This window comes from Hippopotamus amphibius, chromosome 14 (genome assembly GCF_030028045.1).
Source record: "Hippopotamus amphibius kiboko isolate mHipAmp2 chromosome 14, mHipAmp2.hap2, whole genome shotgun sequence".
Classification (NCBI taxonomy): domain Eukaryota; kingdom Metazoa; phylum Chordata; class Mammalia; order Artiodactyla; family Hippopotamidae; genus Hippopotamus; species Hippopotamus amphibius.
Window position 1 is genome coordinate 12,222,849 of NC_080199.1, and position 24,176 is coordinate 12,247,024.

The 24,176-nt window shown below is 42.6% G+C and overlaps 1 protein-coding gene across 1 annotated transcript in view; it reads right to left on the reverse strand.

The window, feature by feature from the left end:
* The window catches only part of FARP1 (FERM, ARH/RhoGEF and pleckstrin domain protein 1), a 297,915-nt gene that overhangs the window by 90,959 nt on the left and 182,780 nt on the right, over positions 1-24,176 (reverse strand). The window contains exon 3 of the mRNA XM_057707383.1: positions 14,605-14,709. Within this exon, the coding sequence (XP_057563366.1) occupies positions 14,605-14,709 (105 nt within the window). The remainder of the gene's footprint in view (positions 1-14,604; positions 14,710-24,176) is intronic.

Here is a 24,176-nt window from a genome sequence, read left to right on the forward strand (position 1 = left end):
TACTAACCTATTCTCACCAGCCAGACTGGAAGACCTCATGACTCATGGGCATTGGGTACAGTACTGAAGGGTCATCCCTTAGAAGTAGGGAATAATTCACTCCAGACTGCACACTACACCATTCCTTCCTAACAAGTCTTAAAAGCCAGGTCTGGGGACTTCCCTAGTGGAGAAGTAGTTTAAGAGTCTGCCTGCCAATACAGGGGACATGGGTTTGACCACTGGTCTGGGAAGATCTCACATGGTGTGGAGCAACTAAGCCCGTGCGCCACAAGTACTGAGCCTGCACTCTAGAGCCAGTGAGCCACAACTACTGAGCTCATGCACCACAACTACTGAAGCCCATGCCCTTAGAGCCTGTGCTCTGCAACAAGAGACGCCACCTCACTGAGAAGCCCGTGCACCTCAACAAAGAGTAGCCCCCACTCACCACAACTAGGGAAAGCCCAAGAGCAGCAATGAAGACTCAATGTAGCCAAAAATAAATAAACAATAAATAAATCTTTAAAAAAATTAAAAACTAAATAAAAGCCAGATCTGAAAGGACTAAATTGTTTCCAAATAACTTACATGCATTCCCCCCAAACTCAATAACATTTATAGGAATACAAAACTACCTAGCCCTCAACAAGGTAAAATTCACAATATCTGACATCCAAAAAAAAAAAAATCACCAGTCATACAAAGAAGCAGGAAAATATGACCCATAATTAGACAAAAACAAAAACAAAAACAAAAAAACCAATCAAATCTGACCTAAAATTGACACAGATGTTAGAATTAGTAAAAAAGGATATGAAGACAGTTATTATAACTGTATTTGCTTAGTTCAAAAGTTTGAGAGATGAAGATTTTAAGAAGACAAACAAAACTTCTAGAGGTGAAAACTACAATACACAGTGTGATACAAACACACACACACACACAGAGGAAGAGATTAACAGCAGATGAAACACTGCAGAAGAAATACTAATGATCTTGAACAACTAGCAACAGAAGCCATCCAAAATGAAACACAGAAAGAAAAATTTCCAAAAAATTAACAGAGCATCAGAGAACTGTAGAAGAACTTTAGGCAGCCTAATACGCTGGTAATTGGAGTCCCAAAGGAGAGGAGATGGCAGGGGAGAGGGAAAGAAATGCAACAAATATTAGAAGAAATAACGGCTGTAATTTTTCAAAATTTGACAAAAACTATAAACCCACAGATTCAAGAATCTTGGAAAACTCCAAGAATAAGAAACATGAAGAAAACTACATGGAAGCACACCATAATCAAATTATTCAACAACAGTGATAAAGAAAAAAAATCTTAAAAATCAGCAAGAGAAAAAAGAGACATTACATACAAAGGAACAAAGATAAAGTTGACAGTAGATTTCTTGTGAGAAACAATGCAAGTGAGAATTCAATGGTGCAACATTTTTAATGTACTCAAAACACGTTAGAATTTTACACCCAGAAAATAACATCTTTCAAAAAGGAAGGCAAAATAAAAACATTTCCAAATGTGAAAGCTCAGAGAATTCATCACCAGCAGAGCCACATGATAAGCTATGTTAAAGGAAGGCCTCTCTAAGCAGGAAGAAAATGATATCAGATGGAAATCTGGGTCTACACAAAGGAATGAGGAACACCTAAATGGCAACTGTATAGTTAATATATGTTTTAAGAATTTTTTATTATTTAAATCTCTATAGAAGATAACTGGTAATCAAGTATACTTCAATTAAAAAAAGATAACTGCCTGGTAAACAAAAATAACAACAATGCAATGTGGGGTTCATAACATGTTAAAAAAAAAATAACAATAGCAAAAAGGTCAAAAAGTGGAAAATGGAAGTATGATATTGCAAGTTTTTATATTATATATGAAGAGGAATAATATCACTTGAAGACAGGCTGTGATAAGTTGAAGATGGACATTATAAACCCCAAAGCAACCACTCAAATTACAAATCAAAGAGCTATAACTAATAAACCAATAAGGAAAGTAAAATGAAATCAACAAAATATTCAATTAATCAAAAGGCAGATAGGAAAAAGGACCAAAGATGGATAAGACAAATAGAAAACAAACAAGATGACCAATTTTATTTTTTTTGTTTGTTTTCCTATAAAAAGATTTTTTATTTTACTTTTTAATTTTCAAATTAACTTATATTGGATTATAGTTGATTTACAATGTTGTGTTAGTTTCTGTTGTACAGCAAAGTGAATCAGTAATACATATACATATATCCACTGTTTTTTAGATTTATTTCCCATATAGGTCACTACAGAATATTGACTACAGTTCCCTGTGCTATACAGTAGGTTCTTACCAGTTATCTATTTTATATATAGTAGTAAGGTGACCAATTTTAATGATATCAATAACCACATTAAATGTAAACGGTCTGAACATTCCCAATTAAAAAGGATTGTCAGAGTTGATAAAAAGGGAAGACCCAACTCTATGCTGACTATAAGAAACAGACTGCAAATACAAAGACACAAATTAGTTGAAAGGAAAGGGATGGAAGAAGGCATATCATGCTAACATTAATAATTTTTTAAAAAAAACAAAATAGTGGGACTTCCCTGGTAGCACAGTGATTACAAATCTGCCTGCCAGTGCTGGGGACATGGGTTCAATCCCTGGTCCAGGAAGAGCCCACGTGCTGTGGAGCAACTAAGCCCATGTGCCACAACTTCTGAGCCTGCACACCACAACTACTGAGCCTGTGTGCCACAATTACTAAAGCCTGTGCACCTGGAGCCCATGCTCCACAACAAGAGAAGCCACTGTAATGAGAAGCCCGCCCACGGCAACAAAGAGTAGCCCGCATTTGCCGCAACTAGAGAAAAGCCCATGCACAGCAATGGAGACCCAACACAGCCAATAAATAAATAAATAAAAACATAGAAACATAAAGAAAAAAAACTGAAATAGTTAAATTAGTATCAAAGTAAACATCAGAATAAAGACTATCACCTGTATTTATTTCACAAATACACTTTACACACTAGTGTTTAGTCTTCCCTATTTTCATAATTTCTTATGACAAAGGAGTCAATTAATCAAGAAGATATAAAAATCTTAAGTAGTTATACACTTAATAATAGAACTTCAAAGTACATGAAACAAAAACTGATCAAACTGCAAGGAGAAATAGACAAATCCACAATTATGGTCGGAGATTCTCATACCTCTCAGTAACTAATAGAACATATAGACAGAAATTCAGTAAGGATGGAGATGATTTGAACAACACCATCAACCAGCATGACCTAATTGACATAGATGGAATACTCTGTCCCACGCAAAGAATACACATTCTTTTCAAGTACACATAAAAATAAACCATATTCTGGGCCATTAAAGAGATATCAATAAATTATTTAAAAGTCCTCATGTCATACAAACTATATTCTCCAGCAACCACAGAATTAAATTAAAACTCAGTAACAGAAAGAACTGTGGAAAATCCCTATATTTGGAAACAAAATAACATACTTCTAAATAACACATGAGTCAAAGGAGAAACCAAGGGGAAATTAGAAAGTATTTTAAACTAAAATGAAAGTGAAAACACAATAAATTAAAATGTGTGGGATGCTACCAAAAACCTCTTGATTTAAAAATAAGCTATTGATATAGAATTCATCTATATGCAAGCTGGAAATTTAGATAGTTCACATAAGAAAAATTTTAAAAATTGTAGTCCACCACCAAGAGATCATGGTTAACACTTTAATGAAGTTGGTCTCAGAATTGAGCTTGTATCATATTCGCCCTAAGAGCTTGTTAAAACATATACCACGGGAGGCCCTGCTCCCCGAATTTCTCATCTGGGTGAGGACCTGAGAATCTGCATTGCTCAGGTGATGCTGATACTGCTTGCTGGCCTGGGGCGTGTGCTTTAAGACCCACTGCCTTCATGTATATCCCTTCCACAGCTTTTTCAATGAGCAATGTGCATGGATATAAACATACTTATACTTTTTAAAAACTCAAATGAGATTATATTGCTTATAACCTACTTCTTGCTTTTTAGTCAATGATTTCTAACTTTCCATTTTGTAAACTTTTTTTCTCACCAAATAATCACACTCTATTCAAATTCCTTCCTGTGAATAAAGAATGTCTGTCAAAACTAACCTCCAATCCAGAACCATGCTTCATATCTGATTATGTCCATTATGTCTCAATCTAGCCTCATCCCCGACACCACCACACCCCTCCCGTTTTTTTCCCAATTTTTTTTTTAAATTGACTGCTGAGTGAATCCATGAATAAAAGTTGAATTGAAAAATTGAGGATGTTTTTATTTATTTACAAGGAAAGCTTTAAATGAAAAGGAATTAAAGATAGATCTGTAAACCAAAGTATGAAATGAAATGTATAAAGAAGGCCATCTTTATGCATTGGTGCATCAAATTTATCAGGCAGCATTTGATATCCCAGATATATACAAAGGAAAGTTTTGGAATAAAACTAAAACTTAGTATTATAATGTAATGCTTAGGGCTTCAGGGGGCCTTTGCCTGGAGGAAAATTTTAACCTTTGGGAACCTTTACTTTTTAAGAAGGGCTCAGCAACAGACCTCAGGCATGGAACTTGTAACACATCAACTACTCGGTTTTAACTAATTTAAAACCATTTGTTTAATTTGCATTAGCTTTGAAAAATTCAGTTCAAAGGATTTCACTTGGGTATTCTGGTTACTTAATTGGACTTCCCCCCTTTAATCTATAGTTTGCTCCTTCTGTGTTAATTTTCTTTTTTTCTCCCTTCTAAAACTAAAGTAACACAGAGATGCTTAAAACTACTGAAAATAAATGTATAGCTTAGTGAATTACTAAATGCTAACATCCTTGTATCCATTAACCAAGTCAAGAAACAGAACTCTGTCAGCCACTTCATCCTAAAACCAACCCCCTCCCTCTAAAAGCAACCACCACCTAGGTTTTTACAGTAACCATGTATGTTTCTTGATGTTTTACTTCACGAAGTGGTGCATCTTTATACACTAGTGTTTAGTCTTTCCTATTTTCAAAAATGTTATGTCCTTCAAGTATCTTTTCACCTATTTGCTTTTTCCTCCATCCCTCTCTTTTCTTTATCTATTGGTCTGAACAATTTCCGAGTCTGGCTTTTGCAGACTGCACACTCATGGTGCCATTCTATGTTCTTCTATCCTCTGTGTTGAGTACAATTTGGCAGCTGGATGCAATTGGTTCCTCTGGCAAGGCAGTATGTGGCCTGTTGGGAGGAACACACAGTTGGGTTTTTTTTTGATTGTTTTTGTTTTGTTTTTTAATATCATGACTGTGATACCTTTCTGTTACTCATTTTATGTGAAAACTTGTTTCCTGACCTTCTGAGAAGGAGGTATGGTTCACAGTAGCTTTTCTAACCTCCCAGAGCTGCTGCTTCTATCAAATTTGGGCAGTGTTAAAAAAAAAACATGGTGGCTTGCTTTCTCCAACTTCCTGCCTCTAGTTCCGCCCCCCCCTTCTCTAATATTCCTCTCTGTTGTCCTTACCTGGCTCAACTTTAGTCCCATTCTCCATAGTTTCTCCTAAGTGATGGCCTGTCCTGGACGGTCAGTTACTGCTCATGGGAGCTGGACTGTTCCAGCCCCATCAGGCCTCTCGTTTCCACTGTTCTTCTCAAACTGCCCCCCTGTGATTTCCAGTAGCTCTTTGGGGGTTCTCTAGTCCATCAGATGCCCTGCTGCTTCCCTCTGTTTCCTTCTACACAGACCCTGAGAGCACACAGACCTTGTGTTTGGCTGTCTCTGACTGCTTGTACTTTGGCACCTAGGGCTTACGCTCTGACATCTAGTTTTGCCATAAACGTTGTCCACGGGGTTTTGATGTTGCTAAGTATTAAGCAATAGCTGCTTTTATGCAGCATCTTGGGTTTGGGAAGATCCAAAAACGATGATTCCACTTTCACCTTCCCAAGACTATGGGAAGTGAAGAAACCTATTTATGTGTATCTTTTAAACTAAATTGTTTAAGATGTAGCCTTCATTATTCACATATGGTGGGGCCAACACGTTAGGAGACGACTGCCATTGAAAAGACAGTTTGTTACTCACGGTTCCCGGGGGGGGGGGGGGGGGGGGGGTGGGCATGCCACACCACGCAGGGCCACGTGGGGAAGCAACAGGATCCCTCAGGAGGCAGAAAGGGCAAGGAGAAAGCACAGACAGGGGCCTTCACTGCGGTTTCCATGCGGGAAGACAAGGTAAGTCAGGCTAAGCAGCTTGGGACTGGCTAGCTTAAGTCACCTTAGTGGGCTCTAGGGTGTAGGGCTGTCTCTGGGTGTCTGATACCTGGCTCTGAGATAATTAAGGCAGGGGAATTTTGTTTCCTGCAGCATGAGAGCCAGACAGAAGAGGTGGTTCCCAGTATGGGCTCTGGATTGGTTCGTCTGCATGTGAGAGGTGTACTGGCAGGGGAAACATGCGGTAGCTCTAAGAACTGGCTAGGCCTGGGAAGGGCAGTCTCTCCTCAGTCAGCAAGAACTCAGATGCTGAAGCACCAAGAACACAGAAAATAAGAAAATACTGAAGGAAAAGATCAGCGGTTCCCAGGGGCTCAGAGAGCAGAGGGGCGTGGTGGGGATTTTTAGGGCAATGAAACCATTCTTTATGGTACTGTAAGGGAGGACATATGTCATGACACATTTGTCAAAACCTATAGAATGTACAACACAAAGAAGGAACCCTAATTTGAACTCGGAACTGTAATAAGTTATTAATATTGGCTCATCAATTGTAACGTAGCATCACACTAACATAAGATGTTAGTAAGAGATGGGGTGCTGTGCATGGGGAGACAGCATAGGGGACCTGTCTTTACTTTCTGCTCTTTTTTTTCTGTAAATTTAAAACTGCTCTAAAAAACAAAGTATCAGTTAAAAAACCAAAATGACAACAAACGAAACCCCATATAGCTTCTTTCCAGCTTAAGAGATGGACCATTACCCATAGCTGTATTTTTCCAGCCAGTTGCCTTTCCCCTGACTCTCTGTTGGAGGAAAGCTTTACGCCCTCTGGGACCTGCCCTGTCACCACAGCCACGGTCGGGCTGAACAGTGGGGCTGCTCTGTGTGGTGACCGGGCTGCTCCACCACCCCAGCTCTGCTGGCTTCCCAAACTTTCACCTGTCCTTGGGTCTGCAATGCTCTTCAGCCTTCACACCTGGCACGTTCCACGAAAAGGCCCTCCTGGTCTCAGGTGTCCACAGGCCCCCAGTAAGAAGCAAGATCAGAAGGCTGCATCTAAGCATAGATGAAGGAGGCTCGTCCGACCCCAGAGCGGCTGGGCAACCACTAGTAAGTGATGTCTGTCATCTCAAGTAGCTGTGGTTTCTATGACCTCAAGCCCCTAGAAAGCAGGCTTGCTGCTCTGGACCTAGTTGTGTCCCTCAAATTCCTATGTTGAAGCCCTAACTCCCAATGTGACTGTATCTAGAAACAGGGTCTTTAGAAGGTAACTACGGTTTAATGAGGTCACACAGGTGGGGCCCTGATCTAACAGGACTGCAGCCTTACAAGAAGAGGAAGAGATATCTCCCCGCTCTCCTCCTCCCTCCCTCTCCTCCTCCCTCCCTCCCTTCCTCTGCTGTTTGAGGACACAGTGAGAAGGTGGCCGTCTATAAGCCAGAAAGAGAATCCTCACCAGAATCTGGTCATGCTGATGCCTTGATCTTGGATTCCAATACTGAAATACATGAAATGTCTATTGTTCAAGCCATCCAGCCTATGGTATTTTGTTCTGGCGGCCTGAGCTAAGACACCTGCCAATGGCAAAACATTTTTTCTGGCATAAAGATTATAAAATGAATGAAAAAATGCCAATTTTCTTCCCTGAGCTTTACCAGTATTAATACAAAACCAGAGCTGTTTATCAGGTCACTGAGCATTGTAGCTTTCATGAAAGATTGGTGGGCCAGCCTCACTGGTTTCTGAGCTAGGATGAAAGAATAAAATACAGCAGATAGCTGAGGGGCTGCGATGCCAGGAGTCCTGCTGGGCTCATTATTGTAAAGTATCAGAATTAATCCCATGATAACCTTGTAAAATAGTCATTTATTAATCCCGTTTTTCAGATAAAGTGCAAAATCAAAGAAGTTCAGAATCTACCCAGCTGCTAAATGACAAAGCAAATGTTTAAACAGAGATTTACAGGCCATAACAGAGCTGTTCTCACTCTCCCCAATAGGCCCATGAGATAAATCTTACATATACACCCATCTCTGCTGGTCAGGTGTGCACAGCTCCTTGAGATGCGGAGATGTGAGGAAAGGCAGCCGAGTGAAGCAGAGAGAACTTGCATTTCCTGACACAGGTCTGCGCGTGAATCCTGGTCATAAACCTAGTTATGTAGTTCACACTGAATTTGCTCAGCGTAAGATGTGCATGATAAAATACCTACCTTGGAGAAATGTTACGAGTATAAAGCAGAGATTGGTAAACCAAGGCCTATGGACCAAACCCAGCCTATGACCTGCTTTGCTACAGCCCAAGAGCAAAGACGGGCTTCTAAGTATTAGGGAAAAAAAAAAAAAATCAGAAGTAGCAATATATTTCATGACATGTGAAAACTCTATGAAATTCAAATATCCATGCCCATAAATAAAGTTTTATTGGAACTCAACCACAATCATTCATTTACATAAGCCATGGCTGCTTTGCACTGAAGTGACAGAGCTGGGGTGTTGCCATAGAGATGATACAGCCTGCAAAGCCTAACATGTTTACTTTCTGGCTGTTTTTGCCGACCCCTAATGTGAAGAACAAACAAGGTGTCTTTGAATTTATAGCAGAGTCTGCGGCACACAGCAGAAGCTCAAGGACAGTGAGCTCTCTGCATCCACCCCGATGGCAACCCAACATCTCTCTGGCCTTTTATCAGCCTTCAGACTCTAGGTACCCGTTAGCCGGCATATTAAGTAGAGGGTCTTGATTCCTAAGATCAATCGCGTCTCTGCCATGGCAAGGCAAATCAATGGAAAAAAAAAAAAAAAAAAAAGCTGATTAAAAGACTTCTCTGCTTCTGTGGGGAAATCCCACAGGGCAGCTGTCTGCACTCAAGGACGACACGGGCCCGACGTGCATGTAAACACAGCAATTAACTCCATTAATTGACATGTCATGGGACAAGTCTAATTGAGGGTAGAGCACAATTGATTACTTACTAATTATCACGAGTTTATTTCCAATCTTGAGAAACACATCTTAGACCATGCAAAGCACTCATTCTCCCCTTAAGCTTTTTCAAACCCTTACTATGAAGAGTGTTCTGACATGGGCTATTTCCATGATAGAAATTATGAGAAAGGGGTGGAAGGCTGAGCTGCAGTGTGAGTTGCCTGAACGTACCACCCAGGGACAAAGGTCCACAACCTTGCAGGCCAGGGACCTCGGGGGAACAACTAGTTTCCCATTTATTACATAGAGGTAAATGGGCAAAACCAGTTGTGACGGCCCATGCCTGGGCACTTCGAGAGTAACCATGCTTCCTGTTGGTTTGTCAGATATGTGAGCAGCCTCCTAAAAGAAGCCTGGCAGAGATAATAATAACAACAGGAGTGCTCAAAATAACAATGACAACACAGCCAAGGTCACTGCAGCTTTTATTCACAACAAGCGAGGCGGAAGCAACCTAAATGTCCATCAGCAGGTGAGTGGTCTATCCACACAACGCAGTGTTATTCAGCCGTAAAAAGAAAGGACATTCTGACACATGTCCCAACACGGATGGACCCTGAGGACATCACACTAAGTGAAATAAGCCAGACACAAAACAACAAATAGTGCATGATGCCACTTATATGAGGTATCCACAGTGGTCAAACTCATAGGAACAGAAAGTAGGGTGGTAGTTACCAGGGGCTGGGGGAGGAGAAAAGGGAGTTATTGTTTAATGAGTATGGAGTTTCAGTTTTACAGGATGAAAACGTTCTAGAGACCTACTGCACAACCATACAGTTAACACCACTCTACTGGAGACTTCTCTGAAAATGGTTAAGATGGTAAACTTCATGTTATCTGTTTTTGACCACAAAAAATTGTGATGATGAAAAACGATGATAGTAGTTTCCATAATTAACACTTCCTGAACACTACATACATAGGTCCCCGACCCTGGGCAACATGCTGATAGATATCGTGCTTGATCCTTTCAAAAACCCCACGAGATAGGCACTACGGTCCCCATTTTACCTTCAGGCAAGGTGAGGCTCCAGAAGGCCAGTAACCTGCCCTAGTCACCCTTCTGCGAAGGCAAAGTAGGGGTGTAGGAGCTGGCAGTCTGACCTACCACTATGACACAGCACCCGGCTAGGAAGCCAGCAGTGACAAAATCGGGGAAGGAGATGCACATCTTAAGTTTTCAAGCAAGTTTGTCTGAGAGCAGAGATGAAATGCAGCTAGTGTTTACTCCTCTCACACATGAGCGGCTCTCCCCTCAGTTCATCCAATCAAGACTCCAGTCCCTGGCTCTTCCAAAACAGATTCCATCGGCCAGCCTCTGGGTGCTTCTTGGTCATTATTTCTGCTCCTGTGGGCTTTTATTGCACTGCATTTTAGGGGTAAACTTTTCTTGAAGATGTGTGTGTGTGTGTGTGTACACACATTACAAGTGTACGGCTCACGGAATTTTTACAAACTGATTGCCCCCACAGGACCAGCACTGAGATCAAGAAAAAGAAAGTGGCCAGGACCCCAGAAGCCCTCCTTGTACCCCTTTGCACCACCCCACCTAACATCACAGATCGATTTTATTATAACCTATTTTTTTAATTATATGAAATTAGCTTTTAGGTCGCGATTTTAAATTGACATAGAGCAAAATACAGAGGCGCACACAGAGCAGGATGATGACTGAGAGCGTTCAGAAAGATCTGAACTTGAATCCCAGCTCTACCACTGCTTAGCTGTGTGCCTTTGTGGAAATGAATCTTTAAGCCTTAGCTTCCTTATCAGAAAAAGGAGGTAGAATGGACTGGAACAAATAAGCCGGAATAAATGAACTAGTGTATTTCAATACATAAACCTATTATGATGCCTTGTACAGAGCTATTACTTCCTAGAGCACATGTTGAAAAACTATAGCTTCCTATTTTGTAAATAAAGTTTTATTGGAACAAATCCATGCCCATTCATTTACACGACAACGGGAGCTCTGAACAGCTGGAGCAGAGACCTGCTGGCGTGCAAAGTCTATTCTAGTATTCACTATCTGGCCCTTGAAAATGTGCTGGTCCCCACTTTAGGATGTGGGCCATGTTCGCTGTTGCATCCACGGGAACTAGAGCAGCCTGGCGCATGGTAAACACTCAGGCAGTGGCCTTCATTTGTAACAATTAATATCTATTTCTTCTAGTCATCATTAATGGGTTTAGTGAATTTTGCAGTTGAACACATTCCTAAACAATATAAGGAAACATTGAAATCATAAAAATCAAGCCAGATAAAACATGAAACAAGTCAGCCCTGGAGGTACCCTGACAGATCAACAGGTCTGTAAACACTAGCAAAAGAGAAGCACCCAAGGGCAACACAAAAGGCACTGAACTTGAGGTCAGAAGAACGTGGTTAGAATCCCAGCTCTGCCATTAGCTAACTGGTTGACCCACATACGGAACGATTCTCAGGGTCTTGGTACTCTCACCACTGCTAACTTATGGTTTAGAAAAGAAACTCCAGCAGGATTGGAACAGGACAAGACTAGAATTAGAAAAGCTGCTGGGACCGAGTTATGCAGGCAGGGTTGTTAGAAATAAGGAGAGAACAAATCTTCTAGTGTCTTGAGAATCATTATTTTAACATAAAACAAGTTTATGAAACAATGTTCCATTGAACTCTCTACATAGTATGATATTATTGGTTTCCTTGTCAACCTTCCTAAGCAGGCACCTCAAATGACTGGAAACAGGAACTATTCCTTGCTAGCTGTCCCTTCACATCATGAGTCTTCCACAGTATGAAGTGTGATACAGGACGTGGCGTTGGCACAAAATACTTGCTAGATGCATAAATGAACGTGGAATTAGATGTGGCCCGTCTGTGGTCATTTGCCACATCAGAAAGAGGGCTGAGAGTCAGGGCAGCTTCGAGTTAATGTAAGCACTAGAAAATGGCAGAGTGCTTAGAGGTTACAAGTTCCGGCAGCACTGTCTCCAGCCCGATACTGTGAGCCCGACTCTTTTTTTTTTTTTTTTTAAGAACTTTTATTGAGATACAATTGACATACAACAAACTGCATATATTTAAAGTGTACAATTTGATTTTTTTTTCTTATTAGTAATGTATATACGGCCATCCCAATCTCCCAATTCATCCCACCCCAATCCCCACCCCCCACCCCCATTTTCCCCACTTGGTGTCCATATGTTTGTTCTCTGCATCTATGTCTCTATTTCTGCCTTGCAAACTGGTTGATCTGTACCATTTTTCTAGATTCTGCACATGTGTTAATATACAATATTTGTTTTTCTCTGACTCACTTCACTCTGTGTGACAGTATCTAGGTCCATCCATGTCTCTACAAATGTCCCAATTTCATTCCTTTTTACAGCTGAGTAATATTCCATTGTATATATGTACCACATCTTCTTTATCCATTCAACTGTTGATGGACATTTAGGTTGTGCAAGCCCCTGACTCCAGTCTACTTCCAATCTGGCTACAGTTTTCTTTCTAAACCACAAGTCAGACCATAACACACTCCCTTTATTTTTTTAAATTTATTTTATTTATTATTATCATTGTTATTTTGGCTGAGCCACGTGGCTTGTGGAATCTTAGTTCCCTGATCAGGAATCAAGCCCAGGTCCACGGCAGTGAAAGCCCACTTCTGAGCCACTGGGCCGCCAGGGAATTCCCCCACACTCTTTAAAATGCATTACCAGCTTCCTAGACACGTTAGCTCGGTGCAGAACCGTGCTGTCCTATACAAGGGCTGCTAACTACCCGTGACCACTGAGCACCTGAAATACAGCTGGTCTGGCTGAGTGTCACATACATAACAGATTCAAAGACGCAGCAGGAAAAAAGTGCAAAACCTGTTATTCATAGGTTTTGGTATTCATTACATGTTGAAATAATGATTTTACATGTGTTACATCAAATTAAATTATTACATTAATTTCACTTTTTAAAAACTTTTTGAACATAACTGCTAGAAAAATTGAAATTAAGTGTGTGGTTCATATTCTGTTTCTACTGGAGAGCAATGGTACACAAAGCTCTTTGAGACAGACCTGGCTCCCTGCTTACCTTTCAAAGTTTTCTTTCTCACCTCCTTCAGCAGAGCTCGCCTCCCCTGACCTCGAAACTTCAGCCTTATTTGCAGCTTCCTGAATAGCCCTTGCTATCTGGTCTTTGGGCACCTGGTGCCCCCCTCTCTGGAACATTCTATCAGGACAACTCCTACTGGCCTCACAGGACTCAGTTTCGCAGTATCTGGGAAAGATTTCCTGAACACAAATGTCATTCGTTGCCCCTCACTGCCCAACATCCCCTGCCTCCTGTGGACCACCTGCCGTGCGTCCTGGACTGGCCACTGACTCAGCCTGACGCCCCTCCTGGGTTATACACCCTCTCCAGCTCACTCCTATAGGGTCCCCAGTGCAGCGGCTGCAACAGGCACTCAGTGTGCACTGAATGACAGGGTAAACAGAAATGCAGTCCAGGAACTTACACACTAAAAGGGTGTCTCCTAGAGGTCGACTGGGATACAGCCTTGAGAAAGTGCCACCAGCCAAAAGAGGAAAAAGAACAGTACGCTATGTTCTAAATTTTGGGCTCAAATCAGTGAAACCTTTCTAAAGAACCACATGACGTATTTAGCAGACTTTAAAAGGCCTGAACGCATGAACGATGCAATTCCGTGCCTTTGGATCTGAACTACTGAGGGAAACTCTGACCATGAATGCAAACATGAATGTACCATCACAAATGGAGCATCATTTGTAACAGTAAATGATTCAGTACAACCTAAGTATCCCACCCTTTACAGCAAAGGTTGTAAGTTATGGCATATCCATTCGGCAGGACAGTATGAAACTGTGAAAAGGAAGGAAGTGGATTCTATGTGCTGAAAAGGAAAGATGTTCCGGATATATGCGTGGTGTGTGGGTGGAGTATAGGGTATTGTGTATTGTTTCCTCACATTATCGTATTTCAAAAATACATTTGTTGAAACTAACACAACATTGTTAATCAACTATACCCCAATATAAAATTAAAAAGTAACATAAAATAAACTAACACAACATTGTTAATCAACTATACACCAATATAAAAAAAAAAAACACGCGTTTGCGTACACATATATACAGACTTTTATCGGGAGGATACACAAAACACTGGTGATGGTGGTTCCTGCAGGGGGAGGGAGAGGGTGAGAGGGGGACGGTCCTCACTGTGTGTTCTCTTTGAACTTGCTAATCATATTACTTTCAAAAAGAGATTATCAAGGGCTTTCTGGGTACTTTTTCCATTGTACATTTCCATATGGCCAAGGAAGGTCCCAATTATTTCCCTCTCCCAAGTCGAACAGACAGTAAAATAGTAACAACTGATGGACATCACCTACCGTGATCTTCTTGTGGTCGGGAAATTCAAGGCCAAAATAGTCTCCTTCCACGAGGTTGAGGTGGCTGCATACCGCATCCAGCAGCACTTTCCCGGGGGCTCTTTGCTGAGAACAGAAACAGCAGGAGTTACGCCCTCTGACACAGGCAGCTACGGAAGCAAACCACGGCTCCCACTACAGGAAGCCTCCTCATGCCCGAGTCTGTGACAGCTCACCACCAACCACCCCCATGACACCCTGACCACCACCCCCATGCACACAGCTGGCTGCCTTCTCATGCTGCTTTCACACTTAGACGCTGATCTCCACCATCTTCTCCCCACCCAAATCCCAGGCATCATCCCCCTTAAAAAATAATAGATAAATACCATATGATATCACTTATATGTGGAATCTAAAATATGACAAAAATGAACTTATCTACAAAAGAGAAACAGACTCAAAGACACAGAGAACAGATTTGTGGTTGCCAAGGAGAAGGAGGGTGGGGGGAGGGATGGATTGGGAGTTTGGGATCACCAAATGCAAACTATTGCATAGACGATGGCTAAACAACAAGGTCCTACTGTATGGCACAGGGAACTGTATTCAATCCCTGTGATAAATCACAGTGGAAAAGAATACGAAAAGGAATGTATATCTATGTATAACAGCCACTTCGCTGTACAGCAGAAATTAACACATTGTAAATCAACCATACTTCAATAAAATAAATATAAAAAATAATCATAGACTTTATTTTTTAGAACAGTTTCTGGTTTACAGAAAATTGAGCAGGAAGTGCGTGGGGGAGAGTTCCCATGTACCTCTCCCCACCACACCTGCAGTGCCCTCTCTCTCTAACATCTTGGATTAATGTGGCACATTTTGTTACAACTGTTCGGCCAACACTGATACATTATTGTCACCCGAAGTCCATAGCTTACATGAGGATTCACCCTGCCTCTATAGTTCTATGGGTTTTAACAAATGCATAATATCATAGCACCCCCATAACAGGGTCCCACAGGAGACTTTCATCCACTGTGCTCCCCTACTCCACCCTCCCCACATCCCGAACCCCTGGCAACCACTGATCTTTTTATTGTCTCTATAGTTTTGCCTCTTCCAGAATGTTATATAGTTGGAATCATATACTATGTAGACTTTCCAGATTGGCTTTTTTTCACTTAGTGACATGCATTTAAGTTTCCCCCATTCTTGTCATGGCGTGATAGTCCTGTCTTTTTATTACTGAATAATATGCCACTGTGTGGACCACAGTTTGCTTATCCGTTCACCTACTGAAGGATGTCTTGGTTGCCCAAGTTTTGGCAGTTATGAATAAAGCTGCTATAAATATTTGTGTGCCATTTTGTGTGGACACAAACTTTCATGATCCCATGCCCTTTCTGTGGCAGTTGAAAGCCTGTCCCTGTTCCTTTCTCCCCGCCCCCAGAAATGTGGCAGAATGTATGGCTTTCTTCTCTAGACTTTGTACAGACTCATCTAGATTTCATATGCACTGAGCGTAATGGCCATAGGCTATTATTTTAAATACCAACCAGTTTTGTTGAAATGAATGAACAACGAATACAATTACTCATTCCACTGTATTTATTCTATGTCGTTAAACATCTACAAGTCTGTCTCCCCCATGAAACTCTGGGCTACTTGTTCACCTTTCTGTTCCTATTGGCTAGTAGAGCCCCTGCCACTCCCTCGATGTCTGCTGAAATCAATACAACACACGCATTTTCTCTACCGTGAATCTATAGGGAAAGGGAAGATGGTACATAAGAACCCATTTTCTACCCTAAAGAGCTTAGAATCATACGCTTTGGTTTCTCTTCACTATCTGGTAGATTCTTAATGACCCACTTGCAAAATGGATCCAATTTCACCACACAGATCAAACACTGCAAGAAAAATGTTTCAAAGACATTGTGGTCTCCAGTTACTGGCTTTATACTCTCACCTTCCCTCTGCTAAGAGCAGAGCAATTTAGGAACCAATCAGTAACCCAGGAGACTAACCGGCAGTAGGAGTCGGAGGCTGACAAGTACGAAGCTGGGCATGTCCATTAGGCCGCCCGACAGTGTGACCCGAGGAGCCCGCAAAGATGCTTCCGTGTCCAGCGATAAAGCACCTTTTTTTTTAAAAAACAGATACCACTTTATGCTCCCATATTACTCATGGCTGAAACCCAGAGGATAATCACAGCTATCTAAGGGCATGCGCTAGTCTCCATGGATAAACTCAAACTCACTAGGCTCTAGACTGAATGTCTGGCCTGAGGCTCACCAGGAGAGTATTTACTCGCCCTGATGGCAGGACTAATGTGATGGTGTGTAAACCTCATCCTTGTCTGTCAAACGGATCCCCCCACCCCACCCTGCACATACACACACCTGCATTGATTCAGTGTTAACAGCTGCATGGGATTACTGGTCACCAATCTTATTTCCCACCACTTTGGCACAGCAATGAACCCTCGCTCATGCTGAGAGCACCTGGGAATTCACTAGCCAGGCTCACGCGGGGTCATGGATTCAGCTCCTCACACCTGCCTCCACAGAGCTGCAGGAGTAACTCAGGCACAGCTACTTGTTCCAGACCCTCCTTTCTGTCCAGTAGAACCTCATTAGCAGATGCTAGCTAATAAGAACATGATAGAAATGGGCCAGGAGCTAAGAAGTTGTGGAAGAATTCCTGTATCACAAGATCTTTTTAAGAGAAGACCACATTCCAGTTCCACAACTCTTCTTTCTCACCATTCTTGACATTTCCTATTTGTTACAAAATAAACCACCAATTATCTGACCAGCTGGCAAGCACTCATGTCTCCCAAAGAATTCCTGGAACTAAGTGAATTTGATAACTTCATCTAGATTTACAGAGTCTGGGAAATGAAACTTCACAATTCAATGCCGTAAATCTAAACAAGTAAAAAATCAACATACAATGGATGCCTTTACGGAGTGATGTTCCACTAAGCACTTTGTGGAACACCCTGGGGAGAGGTACAGTTACCCTCTGAACCAGCACAGATTTTTGGGACCATACTGAGCATATCTTGGTTAGTAATAAGAGGCTGGAAATAGATGCTTGGAATCTAGTTAATACATGATATAAGCCTGGTCTCAAGTCTTAATTTCCTTGAAATTTATTATTTTGTACAAATCTCTGATGCAAAAATGACTTTTGAATGGGACCCAAATTTTTGTATAGGGAGAAGTTAATTTAGAGTTTGAACAATCTTATAGTTCCTAAAATTCATCTGTAAGATAGAGATGCCTTTAACACATTAAATGAAATCTCCTGTGAACGCTGGCTAACCTCAGGCGTATAAGGAAAGCCAGTATGTAGCATCACTAGACAGTGTTTCTAAAGGTTGAAATGCAGTCGCTACATGACAGTTTCATGGGTAAATGGACACAGCATTAACATCCCAATGCATACCAGGCAGCTACGGCCGAAAATGTTTCCAGACATCACAGTACCAAAGTTCAGGGACCCTGTTTCCCTTCCTTTTAGAGGTTGGTATAGAAATGTCTGGGTTTAATCAACGCACTCAAGGCTGAATTCCGCTTCAGAGAAAGCATCTCAGAGAATGGAAGCAGGAGAAGAGTTTTATCCACATTCTTTAATTATCCCCTCTTTCCTTCCAACAGTGGATTTACTTCCTCAGTCCTCAACATCGTTTCTTTACACTTGTCTCCAATGAATGTTCTGAACTTCACTTTAAAATAAGTCTGCTCAAAAATCACACCACGGAATGTAAAAAGGATGGTGGTGATGGTTGCACAACTCTGTGAATGTATTTAATACCACTGAATTGTACACTTAAAAATGGCTAAAATGGTAAATCTTTTGTTTTGCTCATTTTACCAAAATTTAAAAATGCAGAAAAAAAGACCAAAAAAAAAAAAGAAAAAAAGTAACCAAGGATGGTGTTCACATCTACAAAGGACTGTAGAGGTTACTCACAATAGAATCTGTTTAAACTATTTGTAAGAAAAAAAAATGAAGAATCCACTCGCTTTACATTAAGTCTTTGAAAAACACTGAGGGGTAGGACCCAGCTCAAGTTCAGTGGCTGTGAAGAGCTGTGTCACATGGAGAGAATGAATGAATGTCCGTGTGTGTGTGCGCGCTAAAGGGCTGTTAATATTTCTCGGCACAAAGGACTCTTTTACGTGTCTGGCAAAAAAAAAAAAAAGGAATGATGTGAACATCGCTGGAAGTAACCGCAAGTGAAGCACCTGGGGCAGGCTTTGCACGTGACGGATGATGGGGTTCAACAGCTACACATCCACCAGCCCTTTGTTGCTAGAACAAACCTGTAAGTGAGTCAATAAAGTCTGGATGAGGGGAAAGGTGGCACAGATTAAGCTGGCAGAACACAAAGAGGAGACACTCAGGAAAATTCATCTGAAAGGTACTTTCTGAAAGAGTAACTTACTTTAATACACACACACACACACACACACACACACACACACACACACACACACACACACACGGCTATACAAATTATCATACATCGGAAGGAAAACGAAATCACTTAGGCATCATTTGAAAACCTATACCCGTTAGTAATGGTTTAACATGAAAGGGACCTCATGATGACTGTTTTTCTAACTGTCCCCAAGTGTTTGTATTGGGGCTGAGGGGGCAGACCTCTGAGACTCCCGCACCCACTAAGAAACCAGGAGTCTGGCCGACCCCACACGTGGCCAATCTTGATTAAAACAGTCCAGAAGTGTGCTCCTTACAGGAAAGAAACCAAACAGTAATTACATGTTATATTTTGGAGAACAAACCGGTGATTAGCGAAACCACATAAGCAAATTTTTATCACTTTTTTCTTATTGGCTGCTTTAAATTATGCTCCAAGAGGCATCTGAATTTGAATCTAGTGCACAAATAAGGTGGCTGACTGCCCACTGTGGGTCCCCACTGCTTTCTCCATTTTGAATAGGCTTTCCATGGAATCCTGTAAAATTAAATTTTAGGAGGAGGTTTACATTCTTGGGGGAGCATCTGGCAACTAAGCACTGAATAATAAATAGTATGAACATTCACACAGAGCTTCAAGCTATTAAAAATTGTGAATCAAAGCCACTTGGGTTTATTGTGTCTTTAAAATATGTCTATGCCTTCAGGTTATTTCTATTACATCAAGTTTTATGAGGAAGTATTTTCTTTCTCCCCTAAAAGAATAAAGACAGTTCTTTCTGGGTTTAGGTCTCCTCAAAGGGTCAGGACAAAGGAGTCACCCTACTCGATACAAGCTAAAGTCTGCCTTGCTGAAATATAATCTCATAGACAGACATCGATAATGATAACATTTGACCAAGTTTACAAAATGTGCATCTGCTGAGGTTTCAGAGAGCTGTTTCCGGAAGTATTCTGTTTTTCTCTCCTTTGGGATTAACGTAACCATGACAACGAGGGCATGCTCTTCTCCAGCAGAAGGGAACGGCTTCTCTCAGAGGCCTCGGCCCTCTTTCCTACCATCAATACCTATTAGAATATTGTTCAAATTTCCAGAACTCACTAACCCTCAACACCGGTGTCAACAGCATGGCAGAGTTCCTCCTGGCCCTTTGGCAGGTTTTGACCAGGTGGGTAGATGTGTTAATAACCATGATGGCTTAAGGAGCCTGGAGTACATCTGTCAAGTGAGTAGCCACATGCGGGCCCTGTGCTAGGGGCTAAGGGAATGGAATTCAATACAAGTACCTTTCTCTGAGTCGAGGGGTTAGAGAATAAACCAGGTAAATGAGAATGTGTGCTAAGTGCTATGTTAGAGAGAGGGAGAGAGAGAGTGGTGGGGGGCGTGGAGGGGGACGGAGGGAGGGAGGGAGAAAGAGGGAGGGATGGGCCGGGGGTGGGGGTGGGGAAGGACCGTGCACACCCTTATAAGGACACTAATCCTATCGGATCAGGGCTACACCCTTATGACCTCGTTCGACCGTATCTACTTCCTTATTCCAAGTACAGCCACACTGGGAGTCCGGGTGTCAACACAGGAACTTGGGGGAGTGGAGACACAATTCAGTCCACAGTAGACGGAGCCATGAAAGGACGGGAGACGCTGTCAACCCCTTAGGATCAGCATGAGAATGAAATAAAACTCTGACCCCAAAGTAGTTAGCAAAGAGCCTGGCATGTAGCACAAGTTCTCTACATTGTTGCTTCTACTGTGATGGCGGAAATGTGAGCTTGTAGAATTTAAGGGCAGGGGAATGGGTTGATAGTGAGGAGGATGTCCCGTTTCCCAACCCCAAAGGCATGTCTGTGCCACATCATGGGATGGAAAGCCTGGCTACCACATCTGCAGGCTGTGTGACCATGTCCCCAAGGGCAGAGTCCATAGCCACGTATGCTTATTCTGCCCTAGAATTCTGCTGGGGGTGATTCAGAGCCATGCTTCTCTGACTTGGGTGCCCACCGATCACCTGCAAACCTTGATGAGCCTTGGATACTGATTTGAAGAGCTGGGGTGAGGCTAGAGAATCTGCATTTCTAACAAGCTCCCAGGGGATGCTGCAAAGACCCTGCTTTGAGAGCAAGGTGCCAGTCATGTCGATACGTGCACCCTCACCAGGCAGGGCTGGCACACTCGGTGGTCTCTGGCTCCAGTCTCCACTTGGGGATAACTTTAAGCTTGAGACTCAACCGTAGCAAAAAAAATACAAAAAAAAAAAAAACCCACCACCAAACCCACTGTTATGGGCTGAACTGTGTCTCAAAAAGATATGAAGTCCTAACGCATGGTCCCTGTGAATGGGATCTTATTTGGAAACAGGGTCTTTACAGATATGATTGCGTTAAGATGAGGTAATTAGGGTGGGCCCTAAGCCAACATCAGTGGTGTCCTTCTAAGATGATGTGAAGACAGAGACACACAGGGAGAGGCCATGTGATGACACAGGCAGAGACACGTGATGCGGCCATGAGCCAAGGAACGCCAACGATGGACGGTCCCCGCCAGCAGCTGGAAGAAGCAAGGAAGGGCTTTATCCAGAGTCTCAGAGGGAGCAGGGCCCTGCTGGTACCTTGATTTTGAACTTCTAGCCTCCAACACTGAGAGAGAATAAGTTTCTGACGTTTCAAGCCACCATTTTGTGGTACTTTGTTACAGCAGCCCTAGCAAACTCATCAGCTGCCTTCCGCTGTGCTGTTTCCCACCTCTCAGCCACAGCGGGGCAGAGACAACACTGTCACATCCTGCACTGTCCGTTCCAAACGAAGAGACTACAATGAAATAATAATGCCATAAGTGGATTGGCAATAACACAAACATTCTGGCTTTGAGAATTTCTCTCACTTGAAAAATCAGATACACTCAGTAAGTAACAGACTAATGATAGGAGGTAATTGATTTTTCCTGCTAATGGTTAAATGATGTTCTTTTTACTGTTGCTGCTCTAGATGTGAGCAGTATTCTGCAAATAAGTTCTTTTTACATCATAGTCTCTTTCGGACCCTTCCACATGTGAGGGGGGCGGGGCGGGGTCCAGGCTGGGAAGTCACCCAGCTCACACACGCTCCCACCAACCAGCTCTCCGTCCAGGGCTCCCCCTTCCTGCCCCCCAGCATGTAGTCAGGAGCTGCCAGTGAAGCAGAGGTCCGAGAACACGATTGGAGAAATCTCATCGGAATGCACCGATCTGTCCATAGATACAATTTTTTCCTTAGATATTTTAGTGTTAGGCCACTGCCAGACTGGGCTTAATATAAATGATTAAGAAGGTGACACTTGGGGAAGGAGAAACTGAAACAAAGTGAAAGAGTAGCACTGACATTTATAGACTACCAATGTCAAACAGATGGCTAGTGGGAAGCAACTGCCTAACACACGGAGATCAACTCGATGCTTGGTGATGACCTAGAGGGGTGGGATAGGGAGGGTGGGAGGGAGGCTTGGAAAGGAGGGTCAAGAGGGAGGGGCTATGGGGATATATGTATAAATACAGCTGACTCACTTTGCTGTACAGCGGAAACTAGCACAACAATGTAAAGCTATTATACTCCAATAAAGATCGGGGGGAAAAAAAGGTGACACTTGTGGCTAAAGATGGCAGACAGAATACACGCAGCTCATCTCCACGATACCCAGAAACCCTGCTTAAAAAAAAAAACAGTGAAAGAATGAAAAAAGGAATAAATTCATAGAAAACAGAGAAAACGAGAGAAGACACAGCAGGCGAGAGATATCCCCCAAATTCTAGAAGATGACAGAGGAGAAAACTGCAGTCTAATTACAGAGGAGAAGAGAGGCAGCACTAAGAAAGTAGTCAAGTTCTGCAGAACTCCCCAGAAGGTCGGGAACGGAGACGCCAGGTACTTCCGGTAAGGCAGGGTACAGTAAAAAAAACTTTTAAAAACACTGTAATTTGTATCCTCATATAGCTCAGAGTTTATAACTAACATAACCCCAGGAGGTTATAAAAAGGAATATTTGGTTCACAAGAAAGAGCTCTTCGAAATGAAAAACAGCACGGCACAAACAAAAATGTCACTGGGAGAGTTTAAAGATACAGTGGAAAACTCTCCTACGACCTAGACCAGGCGACGGGGTGGCAGCAGGGAGGGGAGGAGGCGAGACGCTGCGAGGCTCAGCTCAAGAGGTCCAGCATCTGGATCATGTGGCCCCTACAGAGAGACCCCAGAGGAAGGGGAATTATACGAGAGTAACATAAGCAAATTTCCAGAACCGAGGGGTGTGACTTTCAAGACTGAAGAAGGGCCAGAGAGCATCTCACGGAATGAATGAGTACAACCCATTTCAAGGCAAGTTACTGGGAAGCTTGGGAACACGAGGAAAGAAAAGAAGATTCTACAAGTTATGAGAGAGAAAAGCAAAGGCTAGCGCGTCAGAGTGGCTCAGGGCTTCCAGACAGCACACGGGAAGCCAGCCCAGGGTCCCAACCGTATCCCCTTATGTGGCATCAATAATAACGTCTAAGATGCAGCTGCCCTGGGGGCGGAGGGACCCGCAACGCACCTAAGCTGCGCCCCCCCGGGGACACTCCTGGCCAGAGGTCACACTCGCTGTGGAGCTGGGATTCAAACCCAGCTTCAGAGAATCTGCTCCTAACCATTAGCCTCAGCGTCTATTCGTTTATCTCCTTCAAGACTTCCACCCCTAATTTTGATGATGTATATTGTTCTGGAGAAAACTTGCTGGTAAAACCAAGGGAAGAGGCTGACATTTGCAACTGTTATAACTCAGGGCAGCAAAGCTGGTCAGTAAGACATAGAGTCTGATACATACAGTTGGTATGACCGCAATATGTATGACACAAACCCCGCAGGCCAGGGTGAGTGTCACATAAGCCAGTCATGACCTGCTGCAAAGGCAGGGCTCCTTCGTTAACCAAGAAATGGGACAGCGGAAACGTGGGAGATGTTTCTCATGCGGCATCTCCAGCCCCTGGGGGTCTTAGAGAGGCGTATAATATAATCAGGAAGAACACAAACTCTGGAGGCATCTGCCCTCTTGCAAATCCTATATCTCCACTCCATGGCAGTGTGACCTGGGACAAGTTACTCTCTGGGCCTCAGCTTCCCCTTCTGTA